The sequence below is a fragment of the Muscardinus avellanarius genome (genome assembly GCF_963383645.1).
Source record: "Muscardinus avellanarius genome assembly, chromosome: 7".
In the NCBI taxonomy this organism is placed as follows: Eukaryota; Metazoa; Chordata; class Mammalia; order Rodentia; family Gliridae; genus Muscardinus; species Muscardinus avellanarius.
The window spans coordinates 116,051,778-116,070,655 of record NC_137793.1 but is presented as its reverse complement, the minus strand read 5'-3'; the positions used below and the strand labels follow the sequence as shown (position 1 = coordinate 116,070,655).

Below are 18,878 nucleotides of genomic sequence, written 5' to 3'. Positions count from 1 at the left end.
CTTTTAGCTCGCTCCAATTTCTCTTTTATACACACACTTTGACTAGAAACAGGAGGCTGGGGTGTGTATCACCAAGTATGCTTTATTATGGACAGATGGTAGAAAAAGTATTACTGGTATCCAGAGATAAGTTCCTTAAGTTACATGTAAGGAGAGGCTGTTAATAAAAGTTTGCTTTATTTTTCTGTGGAATCAACTTTCAGTTATCATTATTATTTTTTGTGCCCTCTAAATGTTAGCACAGCGAGCATTTCTTTATCAGTGATCAAATCACAGCCTAGGTCCCAGTGCTTATGTCCACATGGGATTGCTCAGGTGATCAGGAGCTCCTTACTTGACGGCTTTAGCTTTTAGTTCTTGTTTATATCTATAAAGAAAACAAAGACACGCAAGCATCAGTAGTCAGAGCTGAGCGCAGTGTGGAGGGCTGGGCTGCTCCACGTCCTCCACGGGGATGTAACACAGCCTTCCCAGGGTGCAGGTGGAGATGGCGAGGAAGGCACCGGGGTTCACCTGCCTCTGCTCTGTGTTTCAGAGAGTAAGAGCCCAGTTTGGAGGGAAAAACTGCCAAAAACTTTTAGCAGCTTACCGGACACAGTTTCCTATACAAAATTACTATTTTTTTTTTTCAGTACTGGGGATGGAACCCAGGGGCATCCTACCTCCAAGCTACACCCCCTGCCCTATTTTTTATTCTTTATTTTGAAACAGGGTCTCACTGAGTTGCAAAGGGCCTCACTAAGTAGCTGAGGCTGTCTGTGAACTGCGATCCTCCTGTCTCAGCCTCCCGAATGCTGGGATTACAAGCATTTTTTTTTTTTTTTTTTTTGTGGTACTGGGTACTGAACCCAGTGGTGTTCTACCACTGGGCTATATCTGCAGTCCTTTTATTATTATTATTTTTAATAGTTAAACCTAGGAGCATTCTACTTTGGAGCCAAACTTCTAGCCCTTTTTTAGTTTTGAAATAGGGTCTCGCTAAGTTGCTGAGGCTCATCTCAAACCTATGGTCCTCGCATCTCAACTTCCCAAGTCCTGGGATCAAAGATGCGTTCCGCCAGACCTGGTTTATGTAGGCGACAGGGTCTGAGATACCCAGGCTGGCCCTGAATGTGAATTATACAAGAGTATGACACATGCAAACATACTTAGATTTTTTTACCTTATACACACAAAGCACCTACAAATAAAATCAACTGAGAATAGATTGCTGTTGAACCACTAGGAGAAAAATCTACTTTAAAAAAAAAAAAAATAAGCCGGGCATGGTGGTGCACGCTTGTAATCCCCATGCTTGGGAGGCAGAGACAGGAGGATCGCGCAGGTTCGAAGCCAGCCACGTGCGCTGGCTTAGGAGACCCTGTTTCCAAATAAAAATGTAAAAATAGGTCTGGGAGTGTAGCCCGGAGGTAGAAGGGCTTCCAGGAACACCAGTACCACCAAAAAAAAAAAAAAAAAAAAAAAAAAAAAACAGGCTATACGCACTCAAGTTTATTGACGCGAAGGGCTATTTTTTCAACTATCACTTTTCCAGAGAAGCTTTAACCACAGAGCTGTTGTCTTTTTCTCCTCTCCAGGAATCTGGACCGAGTTACTACTGTCACCAGCTGGCAACAGAGTGGGAAGGAGTCCTGCACACAAGGAACTCACTCCATACAGCCTGCCACCCCCAGGTTTCTAATATTTGGTCGTACATTGCCATTAGTCACTGACAAATGATGTTAACTACTGAACAGCTTAAAAATCCCCAGCACAGTTGGGCGTGGTGTCACATGCTTGGAATCCCAGTGCTTGGGAGGCTGAGACAGGGTCATCGCAGGTTCAAGGAAAACCTCAGCTACTGAGTGCGGCTCTTGGCAACTCAGTCAGACGTTGTTTCAAAATAAAAAATAAAAAATAGGGCTGGGGGTGTAGCTCAGGAGTAGAATGCTCCTGGGTTCCCTCCCCAGTAACGAATGTGTATGTATATGTGTGTGTGTGTGTGTGTGTGTGTGTGTGTGTGCGCGCGTATTTAAAATTTTCCAGTTCTCATGGAATACTTTCCAATAAAACCAGTGACTTCACTCTGAATGCTGTTATCAATACTCTATAACTACGCATGCAAGTCCCACTTCCTTATATGTAACTAAAAGCGAGCACTAACTAAAAGTTTTATATGTGGTCTTAATAGAAGAGACTATGTAAAAGGGCTGTCCCTTTAGACAGTGCAGTTAGATAAAAAACTAGGTAACATATCCTGCTTCACTGCTTTTTTTTTGGTCCTGGAGATTGAACCCAGGGGTACTCTCCCACCAAACTATACTTCCAGCCCTTTTTGTTTAACTTTTTGAGATAGGATATAGCTAAATTGCACAGTGTAGCCTCAAACTTGGGTCCTCCTGCCCCAGTTTCTCGAGCTGCTGAGATTATAGGTGTGTATCTACCATGTTTGGCCCCATAACTGCTTTCAACTTACTTGTAAACCCTAAACTTTTCTAAAAATGTTAAATTTCTGCTTCAGGCACATTCCTGTATTAGCATTATATGTTAAAAAAAAAAAATATATATATATATATATATATATATATTAATTATTGGTGGTACTGGGGACTGAACCCAGGGGCATTCTACCTCTGAGCTATACCTCCAGCCCTATCCCTATCTTTTCTTGTGTGTGGATGTAACTCAGGGGCTTCTGACCTCCAAGCTACACCCCCTTCCCTATTTTTTATTCTTCATTTTGAAACAGGGTCTCACTAAGTTGCGGAGGGCCTCACTAAGTAGCTGAGGCTGTCCATGAACCGTGATCCTCCGGTCTCAGCCTCCTGAATGCTGGGATTACAAGGGTGTGCCACCATGCCCAGCTTCTAGCCCTGTTTTTTAATTTTTATTTTAAAACAGGGTGTTGCTAAGTTGATGAAGGCCTCACTGCTTGGTGAGCCTGTCCTTGAACCTGTGATCCTGCTGTCTCAGCCTCACAAGTACTGAGATCGTAGGCTTGCACCATTATGCCTGGCTTTGTATGTGAATCTTAAAAGAAACTTTTGCTCACTGGGTCGCTTCTGAAGCAGCTGTAAGCACGTCTTGGCAGGCTTACCTCCAAATGCGAAACAGCTGAGAGGCTCCCGCCCCCCCGACGAAGAAGTTCACAGCAAAGAGGCTCCAATTTTTTGGTATAATTACAAGTGAGTATCTTGACCAAATAAGCCCTGTTGAAATAAAGTATATTTGTTAAAGACAGGTATTGGTGCATTAACTTATCTGAATATTTAATATGAGCAAAACAATCCCAGGTCAGACTGGGAGCAGTCACGTAAGATGACTACCGTATCTGAGTCTCCCACAAGTTAGGGGGTGTTGTGCAGCGTTCTCGTTCTGACACTGGAGGGGACCCAGGGGCACCAACCACTGAGCTACACTCCCAGCCCTTTTTATTTTGAAACAGGGTCTCACTGAGTTGCTAGGGATGACCTGAAATCTGCGCTCCTCCTGCCTCAGCCTCCCAAGCACAGAGATTACAGGCATGTCCTGCTGTGCTTGGCTTAACAGGTAAACTTTATATGCAAACGGATGTTAACTGCAACATTTTTCCTACTTATAACTTGATGTGAAATAAAACAATTACACATGTGTTATATGGAATATTAAAAATACTCATTTACTTACCTGTAGCCATCAAAACAGCAGATTGAGCTGTGCTGAGTTTTTCTGCAGGTCTGGCCATGTCAGCCAATCCAGCACCCACCAACCCCTGAAGACACACGCATTAACAGAAACACGTCATAAGCGAAGAGTAACAGTCTTAACTCCATTTATTCACTAGTACTGGGGATGGAGCCCGATGCATGCTATCTCCGAGGTACACCCTAGCCCTTTTGATTTTTAAACAGGGTCTCGCTAAGTGGCTGAGGCTGGCTTCAAACCTGGGATCCTCCTGTCTCAGCCTCCTAAATATTGCAATTACAGACACGTGCCACCATGTCTGACTTGCTTTTTTTTTTCAGTACTGAGGATGGAACCCAAAGGTATTCTACCTCCAAGCTACACCCCCTACCCTACTTTTTATTCTTTATTTTGAGACAAGGTCTCACTAAGTTACAGAGGGCCTCACTAAGTAGCTAAGGCTGTCCACAAACTGCAATCCTCCAGTCTCAGCCTCCCGAATGCTGGGATTACAAGCGTGCGCCACCACACCCGGCCCCCAGCCCTTTTTTATTCTTTATTTTGAAACAGGGTCTCACTGAGCTGCAAAGGGCCTCAAAGTAGCTGAGGCTGGCTGTGAACTATGATCCTCCTGTCTCAGCCTCCCAAATACTGGGATCACAAGTGTGTGCCACCATGCCCGGCTCTGACTTGGTTTTTAACTGTAAGTTAAAGAAAAAACATTTCTGAGATGTCCATTTGTTAGTAGCCATAATTTTAATGTTCATGCATTAAAGTGTAGAAGTATAGAAGATGACAGAGCTACAGTGAGTCCAGTAGCCATGCTCACGTCTTCTGTCTTGTGTTTTGGTCCTTCCATCAGCTCACTCATATCCCACCATCAGCATCATCAGAAAGTTTAGGGATAAGTCCTATGTAAAATCAGTTTTTACTAATGAAAAACTAAAACTCATTAAGAGTTTGCTCCTTCTCCCCCCTTTCCTTCTTTTAGTATTACAAAGCAAATTCTAAGTATGTCACTGGAGAATATGGTTTTAAAAACTTATTTTCAAGCTAGGCGTGGTGGCCCATACCTGTAATCTCAGTATTTGGAAAATTGAGACAAGAGGTTCGCACGTTAAAGTCAGCCTCAGCAATTTAGCAACCCTGTTTCCAGCTAAGAATCAAAAGGGCTGGGGTACAGCTCGGAGGGCTGGGGTACAGCTCGGAGGCAGGACGCCTCTGGCTTTGATCCCTAGAAAATACACCCCACAAATCATTTCCAGTGTCAGGCACAGTGATGTGCGCCTCTGAGCCCAGGACTTGGGAGGCTGAGACAGGAGGATCACAGGTTCTAGACCAGTCTCAGCAACTTAGGAGGATCCTGTTTCAAAATAAAATAAAAATCTGGGCATGGTGGCGCACGCTTGTAATCCCCGCGCTTGGGAGGCGGAGACAGGAGGATCGCGTAGGTTCGAAGCCAGCCTCAGCTACTGAGTGAGGCTCTCAGCAACTTAGTGAGACCCTGTTTCCAAATAAAGTATAAAATAGGGCTGGGAGTATAGCCTGGAGGTAGAAAAGCCCCTGGGTTCCACCCCCAGGACCACAAAAACAAAACAAAACAAAACAACAAAAACAAAAAACAAAGCCAAGAGTGTGGTGCACTCCTGTAGTCCAAGTACTAAGAGGCTATGCGGCGAGACTGAAGGCTCAAGGACAGCCTTGGTAATTTAGTGAGACTTTCAAAAGAAAAGACAAAATATAGGGCTGGAGATATAGCTTAGAAGTAGAACGATCCCAGGTTCAAGCCCCAGTCAAACAAAGACACACACACACACACACAGGAAAATTATTTTCAGGTTATTTTTTTAGTTTCTTGAGATTCTTTTACATGGGAAACAAAAGCCAGCAAAAGGTCTGGCTCTTCCATAAGCACATAGAAACTTATACCTAAATTTAAAACAAGCCCAAGTGGTTGTGAATTAACAAAGTTAACCATTCAAGAAAGCAATGATTCTAGTTTAAAAATCATCACTTCTACATCCTGCTCCCAGGTTCCAATGTATACTTTCTTGGTCTCGTATTTGTTTCACTTCTTCTGAGGAAAGAAAGAGAACGACTTCTAATACTCTGCTGGTCCGTGCACGAGGCCGCGGCTCACTACAGGTGCCGATGAGGCTCTGAGCTATATTCTAGCAATCTCTTTGTTCGTGCTGCCAGTATTCGTTTTGTTTTTCTGGGACATGTTAGTGATCGTTCTCTCCACGAAGGCCTTGAACTTCCCTTCCCAAGAGCGCTTTGAGACAGGGTGTCACTGTTGTCTGACTGGTCTTGGACTCCTGGACTCAGTGCTCCTCCGGCTTCCGCCTCCCAAGTAGCAGGGACTGCAGGTACTGCACCTGGCCAGGGCGCCCGGCTTTCTCGTGTTTTAAAGAGATCCTAAGCCGGGCGTGGTGGCGCACACTTGTCATCCCAGCACTCGGGAGGCTGAGACTGGAGGATCGCGGTTCGCGGACAGCCTCAGCTACTTAGTGAGGCCCTCTGCAACTCAGTGAGACCCTGTTTCAAAATAAAGAATAAAAAAAATAGGGCTGGGGTGTAGGTCAGAGGTAAAATGCCCCTGGGTTCCATCTCTAGTAACACACACAAACACAATATATATATATACATACATATATACATATACATACATACGCAGCAGGGCACAGTGGTTCATACTTATAATCCCAGTACTTGGGAGGCTGAGACAAGAGAATTGGAGGTTTGAGAAACTCAAATCTAATGAGACAACCTCCCTCTTTGTGTGGTTCATTCTATCTCCATGCTACACCCCCAGCCCTATTTTTTATTCTTTATTTTGAAACAGAGTCTCACTAAGTTGCTGAGAGCCTCACTAAGTAGCTGAGGCTGGCTGTGAACCTGCATCCTCCTGTCTCAGCCTCCCAAGTACTGGGATTATAAGCCTGTGCCACTACACCTGGCTGAGACTCTTAAAAAAAAAAAACCCAAAAAACAACAAACAACAACAACAAAATAAAATCAGGCTGGGAGTGAAGCTCAGGGGTAGAATGCTCTCGGCTCAGTCCCCCATTAGCCTCTGCCAGCCATTGTGGCACATACCTGTATCCCAGGAACTTGAGTACCTGAGAGGCTGAGACTAGATGGCAGGTTTGAGACCATCCTCCAGAACTCAGCGGGGCAGTGGGCACTGGCTGCAGCGCCTTTGTCCCAGGCCTGCAACTGAGCTCCGGTCTACCAAGTCACTGTGTGGGGTCTCCGGCTGGTTTATGCCAGTTTTGCTTGCGAGTGTAATTTACATAACTGAATAAACCACTAGGTAAACAGGCGAAATACAAAATAAGGACAATTGTTTCTATGAAAAGCAAAAAGAATGCTTTGGAAAGGTTAAGGAAATTTGTTAAAAATTGTTAAAAATCCACTGTCAAAACAAAATAGAGTCTTAGCTGGGTGTGGCAAATGCCTATAAATCCCAGTACAGGCTGGGAAGCTGAGACAGGAGGATCCTAGGTTCAAGGACAGACTCAGCAACTTAATGAGACCCTGTTTCAAAATAAAAATAAGAAAGGACTGGGGGTTTCACTCTTGGGGGTAAAATGTCCCTGGGTTCAACCCCTAGTATCCCAGTACCAAAAACAAAACAAAACAAGAAAAAGCAACCCAGCTCCCTGGCTGCACCCTCAGCCGAGCTCGCAGACCCGTGAGGGCCTTGGTGTACATTTCTAGCCCTTCTCAGATGTTGCAGTGCAGGCCCAGGCCTCACACCCTCTTCAACATAAAATCAACAATCTGCTGCAAATGGCCCCATCACCATTTTCCTCCCCTAACTAAATAAGAACTTTGGAAAGCCCCATATAGGCTAAAAGCACAGGGCTTAGAGTTAGAAGTCCCCATGCTCTATTACCTGCAAATGTCAACATATCTGTTGGAGAAACCCATCTATTTTGTGAGTTAATTCTCTTTGCCTATAATTTGGTGCTAGTATTTCGAGTTTTTCTTAGGTTACTTTAATAAGAACTAACTTGGGGGTTCCAACTAGTTTAAGGGCTTACTTCCTCTCTATTTTTCCTCTCAGTTAAGTCTCACGACGGGGCTCGGGCTGGCTTTGAACTCCTGAGCAGCCTGCTTACCCTTGGCCTTCGCAGTAGGAGCAGCTGGGGCCGCAGGTGCAGGCCATCGTGTGGGCTTCTTTTTCCTTTTCTTTTTTGAGGTGCTGGGGATGGAACCCATGACTTCTTGCATGTAGGCAATTACTCTACCACTGAACCTCCTCCAGTCATAAAGTTCTAGAAACTTCATGAACGTCCCAAGGGGCCCACAACTCTATGTTTTGATAGAAAATATGTTCCCAAAGGCCTCTTATCTAAGGACTTCGGAAAAACCAAAGTGGGCTGTATCCTTTATGCAGTAAAAACGATAAATGTGAGAAGATGTCCCGTAAAATCATCTAGAGGCACATCAATAATATTTAGAGTATAGCTTTCATAAAACATCTCAAAGTAAGAAGTTCTGACTAAGGAATGTTTTTTTCAGTAGCTACTGCACGAATTTAAGACTTACCCATTTCATAATTGGAGCCCAGAAAAAAACTGTTCTAGGGCCTGAAAAAAAAAGAACAAAAGGAAATCAGTCTTTCATACAAATTGTTTTGATCTCCTTGTCAATTACTTATGTTTTTGTGATATATTAAAAAATTAGCTAAGGTATAATACATGTGGGTTTTTTGTTTTTTTGTTTTTTTAATTTGGTGGTACTGGGATTCCTGGAAACCCTTCTACCTCCGGGCTACAATCCCAGACCTATTTTTATACTTTTTTATTTGGAAACAGGGTCTCCTAAGCCAGCGCGGCTGGCTTGGAACCTGCGCACTCCTCCCGTCTCCGCCTCCCGAGCGCGGGGATGACAAGCGTGCCCGCCGCGCCCGGCGAGAGATGTGGTTTTGGAAATCATTCCCAGTCCTTTGCCTTCAAAATGGAACTTAATGTTAGTTCAGCTACATAATCTCCAAGCTGGGAAAATTGAGAATCATGAGACTTTAGTAATATGAACTTCAGTAATAATGTTCCAATCCCCAATACCACAAACACACACATAAAATAACCTATTGTGCAATCGGTGGATCTACACTTTGTGTGTACGTGTGTGGCACTGGGTGAACCTCGTGGGGCTCTACCAGTAAGCTACATCCCCAGGTCTTTTTAGTTTTTGTTTCTGTTTTGTTTGGGGGTCTCACTAAATTGCCCAGAGTGGCCTTGAACTTGTGATCCTCCTGCCTTAGCCTCCCAAGTAGCTAGGGTTATGGGTGTATGTCTCTTCACTGTGCCTAGTGCTTTTTTTTTCAGTGCTAGAAATTGAACCCAGGGCTTTGCACATGTTAGGTAAGCACTCTATCATTATATCCCTAGTCTGTGAGTGTGTGTGTGTGTGTGTGTGTGTGTGTGTGTGTATGTGTATGTGTGTGTGTGTTACTAGGGATTGAACTCAGGGACATTTTACCTCTGAGCTACAACCCCAGCCCTATTTTATTCTTTTTCATTTTGAAGCAGGGTCTCACTAAGTTGCAGATGGCATCAGTAAGCTGCTGAGGCTGGCTGTACACCTGGGATCCTCCTGTCTCAGCCTCCCAAGAACTGAGATGACAGTGTGTGCCACCACGCCTGGTGAAAATCATTCTTCAAACACTGGAACGGCATGGGCCTTGTTTTTCTTCGTGGGCACAAACGATTATAATGCCAACCATCGTTTTCTTATAGCTATCTGAAGTCTAATACCTTGCATGTTTTCCTGTATACCTTTTTCCTTATTTTAAGGTGTGGAACAGATATGGAGAGAGTGCTCAATGGCTCCTGGGGAGAATTACAACCATCAAGGAGGTCTACGTTTTGATGTTCTTACAACTGAGTGAAAGCCCCTGTATATTCCGTTTCTGGTTTACTGTACTTACCTTTTAGCCAGTTCCCTAAGTTCCGCATTGTTCTGACCACAGACATCGTTACACCTGGAACCCTAGCCACACCCTGGCCACATCGCTTGCTGCCGTGAACATGATATGGGAATGATTTTCTAGGAAAAAATTTATCAGGTGTAGTGGCACATACCTGTAATCCTAGGATTTAGGAGGCTGGGACAGGAGGATCACAGGTTGGAGGCCTCAGCGATTTAGCAAGACCCTGTTTAAAAAAAAAAATCAAAAGGGTTAGGGGTGTAGCTTGGAGGTAGAATGCCTCTGGGTTCAATCCCCAGTACCAAAAAAAATTTTAAAAAAGAACTTATGAAACTGGGAACCGTGGCACATGCCTGAAATGTCAATATTTGGGAGGCTGAGACAGGAGGATGGTAGTTTAGAGGACAGACTCGGCAATGTAGGAAGACTTTTGCCAATCTATCGAGACCTTTGTAAAACTAAAAATCAAGCCGGACGTGGTGGCGCACGCTTGTAATCCCAGCATTCAGGAGGCTGAGACCTGGAGGATCACGGTTCGCGGACAGCCTCAGCTACTTAGTGAGACCCTCTGCAACTCAGTGAGACCCGGTTTCAAAATAAAGAATAAAAAGCCGGGCGTGGTGGCGCTTGGGAGGCTGAGACAGGAGGATCGCGCAGGTTCGAAGCCAGCCACTCTGGCATAAGAGACCCTGTTTCAAAAATATAAAATAATAGGTCTGGGAGTGTAGCCCGGAGGTAGAAGGGCTTCCAGGAACCCCAGTACCACAAAAAAAAAAAAAAAAAGAATAAAAAATAGGGCAGGGGGTGTAGCTTGGAGGTCAAATGCCCCTGGATTCCATCCCCAGACCCACAAAACAAAACAAAAGAAAAACAAAACTACAAATCAAAAAGGGCAAGAGTGTAGCCCAGAGGTAAAATGGCCCTGGGTTTAATCCCCAGCACAGCCCCCTCACCAACACATAAAGAGAGAGTGAGTCTCACAATTCAAAATTCCTGACTTAGCTGGGCGAGGTGGTGCAGGCTTGTAATCTCCAGTGCTTGGAGGCTGAGACAGGATTGCGCAGGTTTGAAGCCAGCCTCAGCTACTTACTGAGGCTCTCAGCAACTTAGTGAGACCCTGTTTCCAAATAAAATATAAAATAGGTTAGGGAGTATAACCCAGAGGTAGAAAGCCCACACAGTACCATAAAAAAAAAAAAAATCCTGACTTAAAAAGTTAAATTCTGGGCCAGGTCCATGCTTTTTAGCCAGGTGCGGTTTTGCTCCCTGGGGACATTCCTAGGGCCACAACCCTGCTGGTGGTGAGGGTGTCTGGCTCCCTCCTCCAGGGCCCAGGGAGGCCGGTGCCCACAGCCTGCTCCTCCAGCCCCAGGGCTCGCCCTCCAGCTGCGCCTTCCCGGCCTTCTCCGGGCCTTCTCTAACCACCGTCCTTCCCAGCTCATCTTCAGCTCCATTTTCTTCTGCACCGGCCGGGTTGGGCAACGCGGCTTCTTCTCTGAGCTCCCAGAGCGCTTTACTTAGCTTCTGCGCTAAGGACACCTAGTGCCTCCGCCTCGCTAAGCTGACAGCACGTTCCTGAAGACGCGGCCTGTTCCCAGCAGCAAGAACTGGGGGCGTCGGAGGCGCCGCTCTGCTGAGACCCCATCCGCCAGTGGGCCGGCCGCCGCCCACACCCGCTCTAACCCAGGCTTTCAAAGCCGGAGCTCTGGGCCCCAGACCCCTCTACCCCTCTACCCCGCGGCGGGCTCCACCGAGCGGCCCTGCCTCCGCGGGCTTTGAACTTGCCCGGCACCGCCTCTTCCCATTTTGAAACTGGTGTTTGTCCCCTGCCGGGCCCCAGACTGTTTCCTGAGTAATGTCTCTCGATTCTGGTTTCTTCCCAAGTTTAAATAGGATTCTTTGGAGTTAATGAACAGCCAGGCTTTTCGATAGGACTGTCTGGTAACGAATTGACTCACTCTCCAAGCTAGCTTAAAATACTAACTGCGCGTCAGCCCCCAACCAAACAGAGCCAAACTCCCCGCTTCAAACATACAATTCTATTTGCTAGAACCTTGGACCAAGAGAGGTTTTTGAGTTAGTGAGCAGTTTTAAGTGATAAACCGTAAAGCCAGGTGTGGAGCACACCTGAAATCTCAGTACTTGGGGGGCCGAGACAGGAAGACTGCATGTTTGAGACCAGTGTGTGGTCTTTTGAGACCTTACTTGAAAGTAAAAAATGACAGAGGTCTGGGAGTGCAGCTCAGTGGGAGAATGACCCTGGGTCCAATCCCAAGTTCCATAAACAAAACACATCAAACCTCTGCATTAGTTTAATAACCACTAAGTAGTAAACAGAAAAATATCAGTAGTAAATGTATCGGATATTCAAAACTGAATTTTTCTGAGATACCAGAAGATGTGCCTAGAAGGTGTTAATAAGAAACAAATGATCAGAGTTGGATATCTATAAATACAATCGAAGTGTTTTCTTAATTGTTAAATTTTAAAAAAGAAAAAAAAAACCTGTATCACACAATGGATTAAAAAATGCCTAAGAAAACTTATTTTACTCTTTCATTTTACCTTAGCTGATTTTTTTTGGCATTAAGAGTAAATAATAAGTCAAATTCATCCAGTGTATGAATTCAGAAAATAGCGGTCCACCCGCAGCAGCTGAGACGTGCGAACACACCACAGTCCACCGTAAGGCTTCAGACGGCTCCCAGGACAGGGCACCGGGGACAGGGCTTGCTTGGAGGGGGGGGACGGCTCACACCTGAAGTGGGCTCGGCTAGTACCATGACAGTGGCCCTCACGGAGACAGTTCTAACACCTGAATTGCTTATAGTAGCTTCGGAGCAAGAGAAGCATGAAATAAATGACTGTTAACATCCACTATGAATGCTAAATAATTTGAGCAGGTAGAAAATTTGAGCCACTGAAAATGTATCGAGTGTAAAAAAAAATCACCTCCTTAGAAATTTTAGAGCCCAACATGAAGAAATTTCGTCCCTATCAGATCTAAATTACATTCTCTCTCTGTCTTGGTGCTGGAGATTGAACCCAAGGGCATTCCATCTCAAAGCTATACCCCCAACCCTTTTTTTTTTTTTTTAATGTTTTAGCTTTGACAGGGTCTCACTAAATTGCTGAGGCTAGCCTCAAACCTGCAATCCTCCTGTTTTAGCCTCTCAAGTACTGGGATTACAGGTGTTTACCACCATACCAGGTTTTAAAAATACATTTTTTTTTTGTGTGTGTGTGTGTGGGTCTGGGGATGGAACCCAGGGGCATTGGACCTCCGAGCTACACCCCCTGCCCTATTTTTTATTCTTAATTTTGAAACAGGGTCCAAGTTACGGGAGGCCTCCCTATCCAAGTATCCTGTATCCAAGATACAGGAGCTATCCCTGGGGATAGCTGAGGCTATCCCCAAAACTTAATCCTCCAGTTTCAGCCTCCCGAATGCTGGAATTACAAACATGTACCAGCACATTAACTGTACATTTATTTAGACAAAAATTAACTATACATTTTCATCCTGTTTCAGATCTCTACTCTTAGAAATTGTGAAGGTCTCAGCCGGGTGTGGTGGCACGGGCTTGTAATCCTAGTACTTGGGAGGCTGAAACAGGAGAATCACAGGTTTGCCTCCAGCCTCAGCTACTTAGTGAGCCCCTTCCCCCACAACTTAGTGAGCCCCTGTTTTAAAATAAAGAATAATAAACTGGGGCTAGAGGTATAGCTCAGAGGTAGAATGCCCCTGGGTTCAACTCCCAGTACCATAAAAAAAAAAAAAAAGAAATTGTGAAGGTCTCAAATGTTGACGATTTAGAACCATCAAAGCCAGGTGTGATGACGTTTATTTTGGCACACTCTAGAGGTGCAAGATCTGGGGAGCCACGAGACGGTCCTGCCGAGAGCCTCAGGCAGCGCGAGCGCCCAGGGCAGGAGCCGGCCTGTGGTGTGCATGTGTGCGGCTGATCTGTCCCCTTCCTACAGAACCGCCGGGATTCATTCCCGGGACTCTGTCCTAACGGACGACTAATCCCAATCACTTCCCAAAGGCCCCGCTTCGGCTTCGGCTTCGGCTTCGTCTCCTCCTCCTCCTCCTCCTCCTCCTCCTCCTCCTCCTCCTCCTCCTCCTCCTCCTCCTCCTCCTTTGTACTGGGGATAGAACTCAGGGGCAGTCTACCACTGAGCTACATACACCCCAGCCCTATTTTTTAGTATTTTTATATTTTTATTTTCTTTGCAGTACTGGGGATGGAACCCAGGGGCATTCTACTTCAGAGCTACACCCCCAGTCCTATTTTTTAGTCTTTTTAGTTTGTGAAACAGGGTCTTATTGAGTTGCAAAGGGCCTTGCTAAGTAGCTGAGGCTGTCCCCAAACCGCGATCCTCCAGTTTCAGCCTCCATAATGCTGGGATGACAAGCGTGCGCCACCACGACCTGCTCCGAAGGCCCTGCTTCTAAACACCAGTCTCTGATTAAATTTCCACCCTCTTAAGTCTGCACAGTTGGATTAAATTTCAACACCTGAAGCCGTGGGGAACACTCAAACTGTGCCCAAACCACAGGCCCATGTAAGCGTTTAAGTAATTATTGAGCAAGGCCACTTCTCTGAGAAGCATGCTAGTGCCCCTGCGAGGCGGTCAGCCACTTCACTGTACTTCATGCACCTGTTCTTTGATACTGAGGATGGAACCCAGGGCATTCCACCTGAGATACACCCAGCCTTTTTTCCCCCTTTAATTTGGAAACAGGGTATCACAGAGTTGTTGAGGGCCTCGCTAAATTGCTGAGGCTGGTCTCGAGCCTCAGTTCCTCCTGTCTCAGCCTCCCAAGTACTGGTATTACAGCGTGCACCACCATGCCTGGCTGGCCACATACTTTATATACAGCCAGGTGGTGGAGAGAGGGGGAGTGACCTCTTCCCATGTGAACTGAGGAGCTTGGTCAGGACACACATTTAGTTACGACTCTCCTTTCCCACAGCAGCAGATCATGATCTGTCAGGAACAACGTCCAGGCCAACGGATGGCGAAGGCCTCGGAATTCTGGGTCATTCGATATTCCAGCTAATGCCTTCAGAACATTTCTAAACTCTTTGTAGCTGGGCGTGGTGGCACAGGATTGTAATCCCCGCGCTTGGGAGGCGGAGACAGGAGGATCACACAGGTTTGAAGCCAGCCACGCTGGCTTAAGAGACCCTGTTTCCAAATAAAATATAAAAAATAGGTCTGGGAGCCGGGCGTGGTGGCGCACGCTTGTAATCCCCGTGCTTGGGAGGCAGAGACAGGAGGATCGTGCAGGTTCGAAGCCAGCCGTGTTGGCTTAAGAGACCTTGTTTCCAAATAAAAGAGTATGAAAAATAGGTCTGGGAGTGTAGCCCGGAGGTAGAAGGGCTTCCAGGAACCACAGTACCACAAAAAAAAAAAAAAAAAAAAAAAAAAGGTCTGGGAGTGTAGCGTGTAGCTCGGAGGTAGAAGGGTTCCATCCCCAGTACCACAAACAAAACAAAACTCTTTGTAGCCAGGCGTGGTGGCGCACGCTTGTAATCCCAGCATTCGGGAGACTGAGACAAGAGGGTTCACAGACAGCCTCAGCTACTTAGTGAGGCCCTTTGCAACTCTGTGAGACCCTGTTTCAAAATAAAGAATAAAAGAAATAGGGCTGAAGGTGTAGCTTGGAGGTAGAATGCCACTGGGTTCCATCCCCAGTACCGCAAAAAACAAACAAACAAAAACAAAAAAACTCTTTGTATGTACTTTTAGTATAATGCTTAGAAGGGTGATTCAATCATAAATACTATTTTGCAACACTTCTTGGGATAATAATCAGCGTTTCCTCACATTTTACTCAATACTAATGAGTTGGCAGTCATGTTTTTCATGCTTTTCCATTTCTATATTGGTGTGCCTACAACTTTTTTTTTGTGGGTCTGGGGTGGAACCCAGGGGCATTCTACCTCTGAGCTACACCCCCTGCCCTATATTTTATTCTTTATTTTGAAACAGGGTCTCACTGAGTTGCAGAGGGGCTCACTAAGTAGCTGGGGCTGTCCTCGAACCGCGATCCTCTGTTCTCAGCCTCCTGAATCCTGGGATTCTAAGCGCCCGGCTTGCCTACAACTTTCGAATCCTAACTAGCTTTTCGGTGAGAGGTCTCTTTACTCTCCATATTGTTCCAAAGCTTAGATGGGAGGGAAGTAATGTTTGTTGAGAGTCAAAGTGTTTGGGAGGGAACTAATGTTTGTTGAGAGTCAAAGTACAAACACGGCGCTACATGTTTTACAGACAGTACATCATCTAACTTTCACAGCAACCCTTAAGGGTGATAGTTATTATCCTCATTCGACTGAGTAGAAAGGCTTGAGAGATTTCAGGTCAAGGTCAATTAAGGCTTGAGGGATTTCAGGTCAAGGTCACATAGCAAGACTCAACCTAGTCTGTCCTGCTTCCAAGCCCATGTTTCCTCTACTCTACTGAAAAGGGATTAAAATAACTGAACTAATCCAAAGGATGTGCAGAGGAACTACACAATCTACCCTTCATTCTGAACGTTTAGTAATTACAAGCAATAATTACAGATGGCTAAACGCCAAGACCTTGGAAAAGATCAACATAAGACTACCTTCAAACGAAAAGAAACAAAACCCCCTCTGGTTTTCAAGGGGGGGAGGGGAAGACTCCCTTCCAGTTCTGCATAATTTTAAGTAGTTTAACAACTTTGCTCCTCCTCGATCTAGAATTTACTCTACAGCCCAAACGCGAAGCGTGAGGGTCAGAGTTGACGCCCCAGGATTCTACTGACTCTTTTCAGCCCCAGATCACACAGATCACCACAGATCATTGCCTAACTCTCCATCCTGAAGACTTGTCATAAAACTCAGCACAGTTTCAAAAGGCTGAGAGTAAAAGACCATTCGGAGTGGCCTTTTAGGTAATTAAACTTCTTAGTAACAACCTCTCCTGAAAGATTAGTTTGGTTTTTTTCTGGTACTGGGGATTAACCGAGGGGCATTCTACCTCCAAGCTGCACCCCAGCCCTATTTTTTATTCTTTATTTTTATTTATTTATTTTGGTGGTACTGGGGTTCCTGGAAGCCCTTCTACCTCCGGGCCACACTCCCAGACCTATTTTTACATTTTTATTTGGAAACAGGGTCTCCTAAGCCAGCGCGCGCGGCTGGCTTCGAACCTGCGCGATCCTCCTGTCTCCGCCTCCCAAGCGCGGGGATGACAAGCGTGCGCCACCGCGCCCGGCTATTCTTTATTTTGAAACAGAGTTTCACTGAGTTGCAAAGGGCCTCACTAAGCTGAGGCTGTCCACAAACCGTGAACCTCCTATTTCAGCCTCCCAAATGCTGGGATTATGAGCGTGCACCACCACGCCCAGCTTAAAAATTAGGTTATAACAGGCTCAATATTATAGTAAATAACACTAAAGGTTAAGCTGAAGTATATGATTGAGAGGCATACTTCATTCCGTTATCAAGTCAGATTTAGTGAGCAGTTCAGACTCAGGAGCTGCTTCACAGTCAGACTGGGCGAGACCAGCCCAGTGACGCCAACTGTAGGACATACCTGTAACCCTGCAGGGAGAAGAAGCCATCTCCTCAGTACCACTGTGGCCTCTTTTTCTATTTACTTTTCCTATTTACTAAATTTTATGCTTGAAAGAGACCTCAGAATACACAGCAACTTAGTGAGGCCCTGTTTCCAAATAGAATATAAAAGAGGTCTGGAAATGTAGCCCAAGGGTAGAAAGTCCCTGGGTTCCATCCCCAGTACCGAAACAACAAATACATATGACCTTAGTCCTCAGCCAAAAAGTATTACTACTTTCCCTTCTATAGGCAAACGAAAAGAACCGTGAATCTTTAAGAGCACTGGAGAGATAAGGATCTCTTGATTTCTTACAGAATTATCTTTTTTTCAACCACAAGAACAGTTTTCCAGCGGGAAAAGAAAGCTAATATTGACTGAGCACTTGCCAAGAATGAAGCATGTTAGGTTATCAAGTTTATGTATCATCAGGATGTGAGAATTACAGGAACCGAGATCTAGGAATCTGCCCAAGGTCACACCATGGGAAGTGGCAGAGCAGAAGTATATTGTTCCATGCACACGAAAAGGTCCGGGTAGAGCGTGCCCAGCAATTTCGGCTACATTTACAGAAACTGGACCTGGGGATGGAGTGTCGTGGACTCTGAAGCCCGGGTAAGGCATCCAGTTTTGGGGAGGGCTCAAGGCGCAGGCCTCTGGCTGCGGGCGCTGGGAAAAGCATGACCTTTACTCCAAACCCCCGGGGCGACGATCCACCTACCTAGCTCTGGCCCGCCTGGGTTTTAATTCGTGGAGGCCAAGAGGGGAGGCTGAGGGCTAATGGTGACCCCAAACCCTTTCGCGGCCGGCCCAAGAAGTTGAGGAGGCTCAGATCCGGAGGCCAGGTCTGGGGTTAGGAGTCGTGCATTAAGGGACCGAACGCAAGAAAGGTCGAGGAAGGCGCTGACTACCGATTCACCGGTTTTTGGGGGAGACGCGGGCGGAGTGAAGGCCAAAGTCAGAGAGGCTAGGAGCGTTCGCGGCTTCGCCTAGAGGGAGGGGCTGGGGTACTGGGGTGCCTATCGTTGCCGAGGCGTCAGCGGGCTCCTAGAGGTCCAATTCGCAGGCGGAGGAGGGAGGGTCCCGAGGAGCCATTCTAGGCCCATTACCTGCAGGGTGGTTGTACAGCGGCCTCAATTTCTCGGGCAGCATCAACTCCACTTTATCGAGGAGACGGTGGTAGGTGGCCCGCAGGCCTCGGGCGCCGACGGCTGACATCTCGGCTGCCTGGAGATTTTGCGCAGCTGGGTGGGAGGGCTGCGGGGTCCTGGGCCCAGGCTGGCAACCAAGGGCGGCTCGTCACTTTCCCCTGCCGCGGAGCCTCACCTGCACCCCGGCCCTAGGGCGCCCTTCCCGCGGGTCAGCCTGCCAGTGCGCTCCGCCCGGCCGCTCGGCCCGGCTAGGCGGAGTGGGCGGAGTCTCTGCGACAGCTCGCCCGGCCCGCCTCCCGGGGAGGAGGAGCCATGGCAACCGGAGCCGAAGGAGACCTCCTCGGGTCGGCGGCGCGCCTGTGAGCGGTACGCATGCGTCGGCAGAGCGGCCGGCCGCGATTGGCCCATCCTGCGGCGTGGGCGGGGCACAGCGGGAACCTCCTACTCCTCCTTCCTGTTTCGAGGCCATATTGGAGAAGGGAAAGTGAAGCTCCCCTGGCTCCGGGCCCCTTCACTTTCCCTGGGGAGAGCCATAGTTGAAATGGGCTTCT

The 18,878-nt window shown here is 46.7% G+C and overlaps 1 protein-coding gene across 1 annotated transcript; it reads right to left on the bottom strand.

Moving 5' to 3' along the window:
• Window positions 1-253: 253 nt before the first annotated feature.
• On the bottom strand, window positions 254-18,394 carry MPC2 (mitochondrial pyruvate carrier 2; the record flags this gene model as incomplete). Its single annotated transcript, XM_080698355.1, has 5 exons — window positions 254-367; window positions 3,077-3,188; window positions 3,646-3,730; window positions 8,200-8,240; window positions 18,286-18,394. 5 exons carry the CDS (start codon window positions 18,392-18,394, stop codon window positions 331-333), a joined length of 384 nt encoding a protein of 127 aa, XP_080554481.1. The 3' UTR covers window positions 254-330.
• Between the last annotated feature and the right edge of the window lie 484 nt (window positions 18,395-18,878).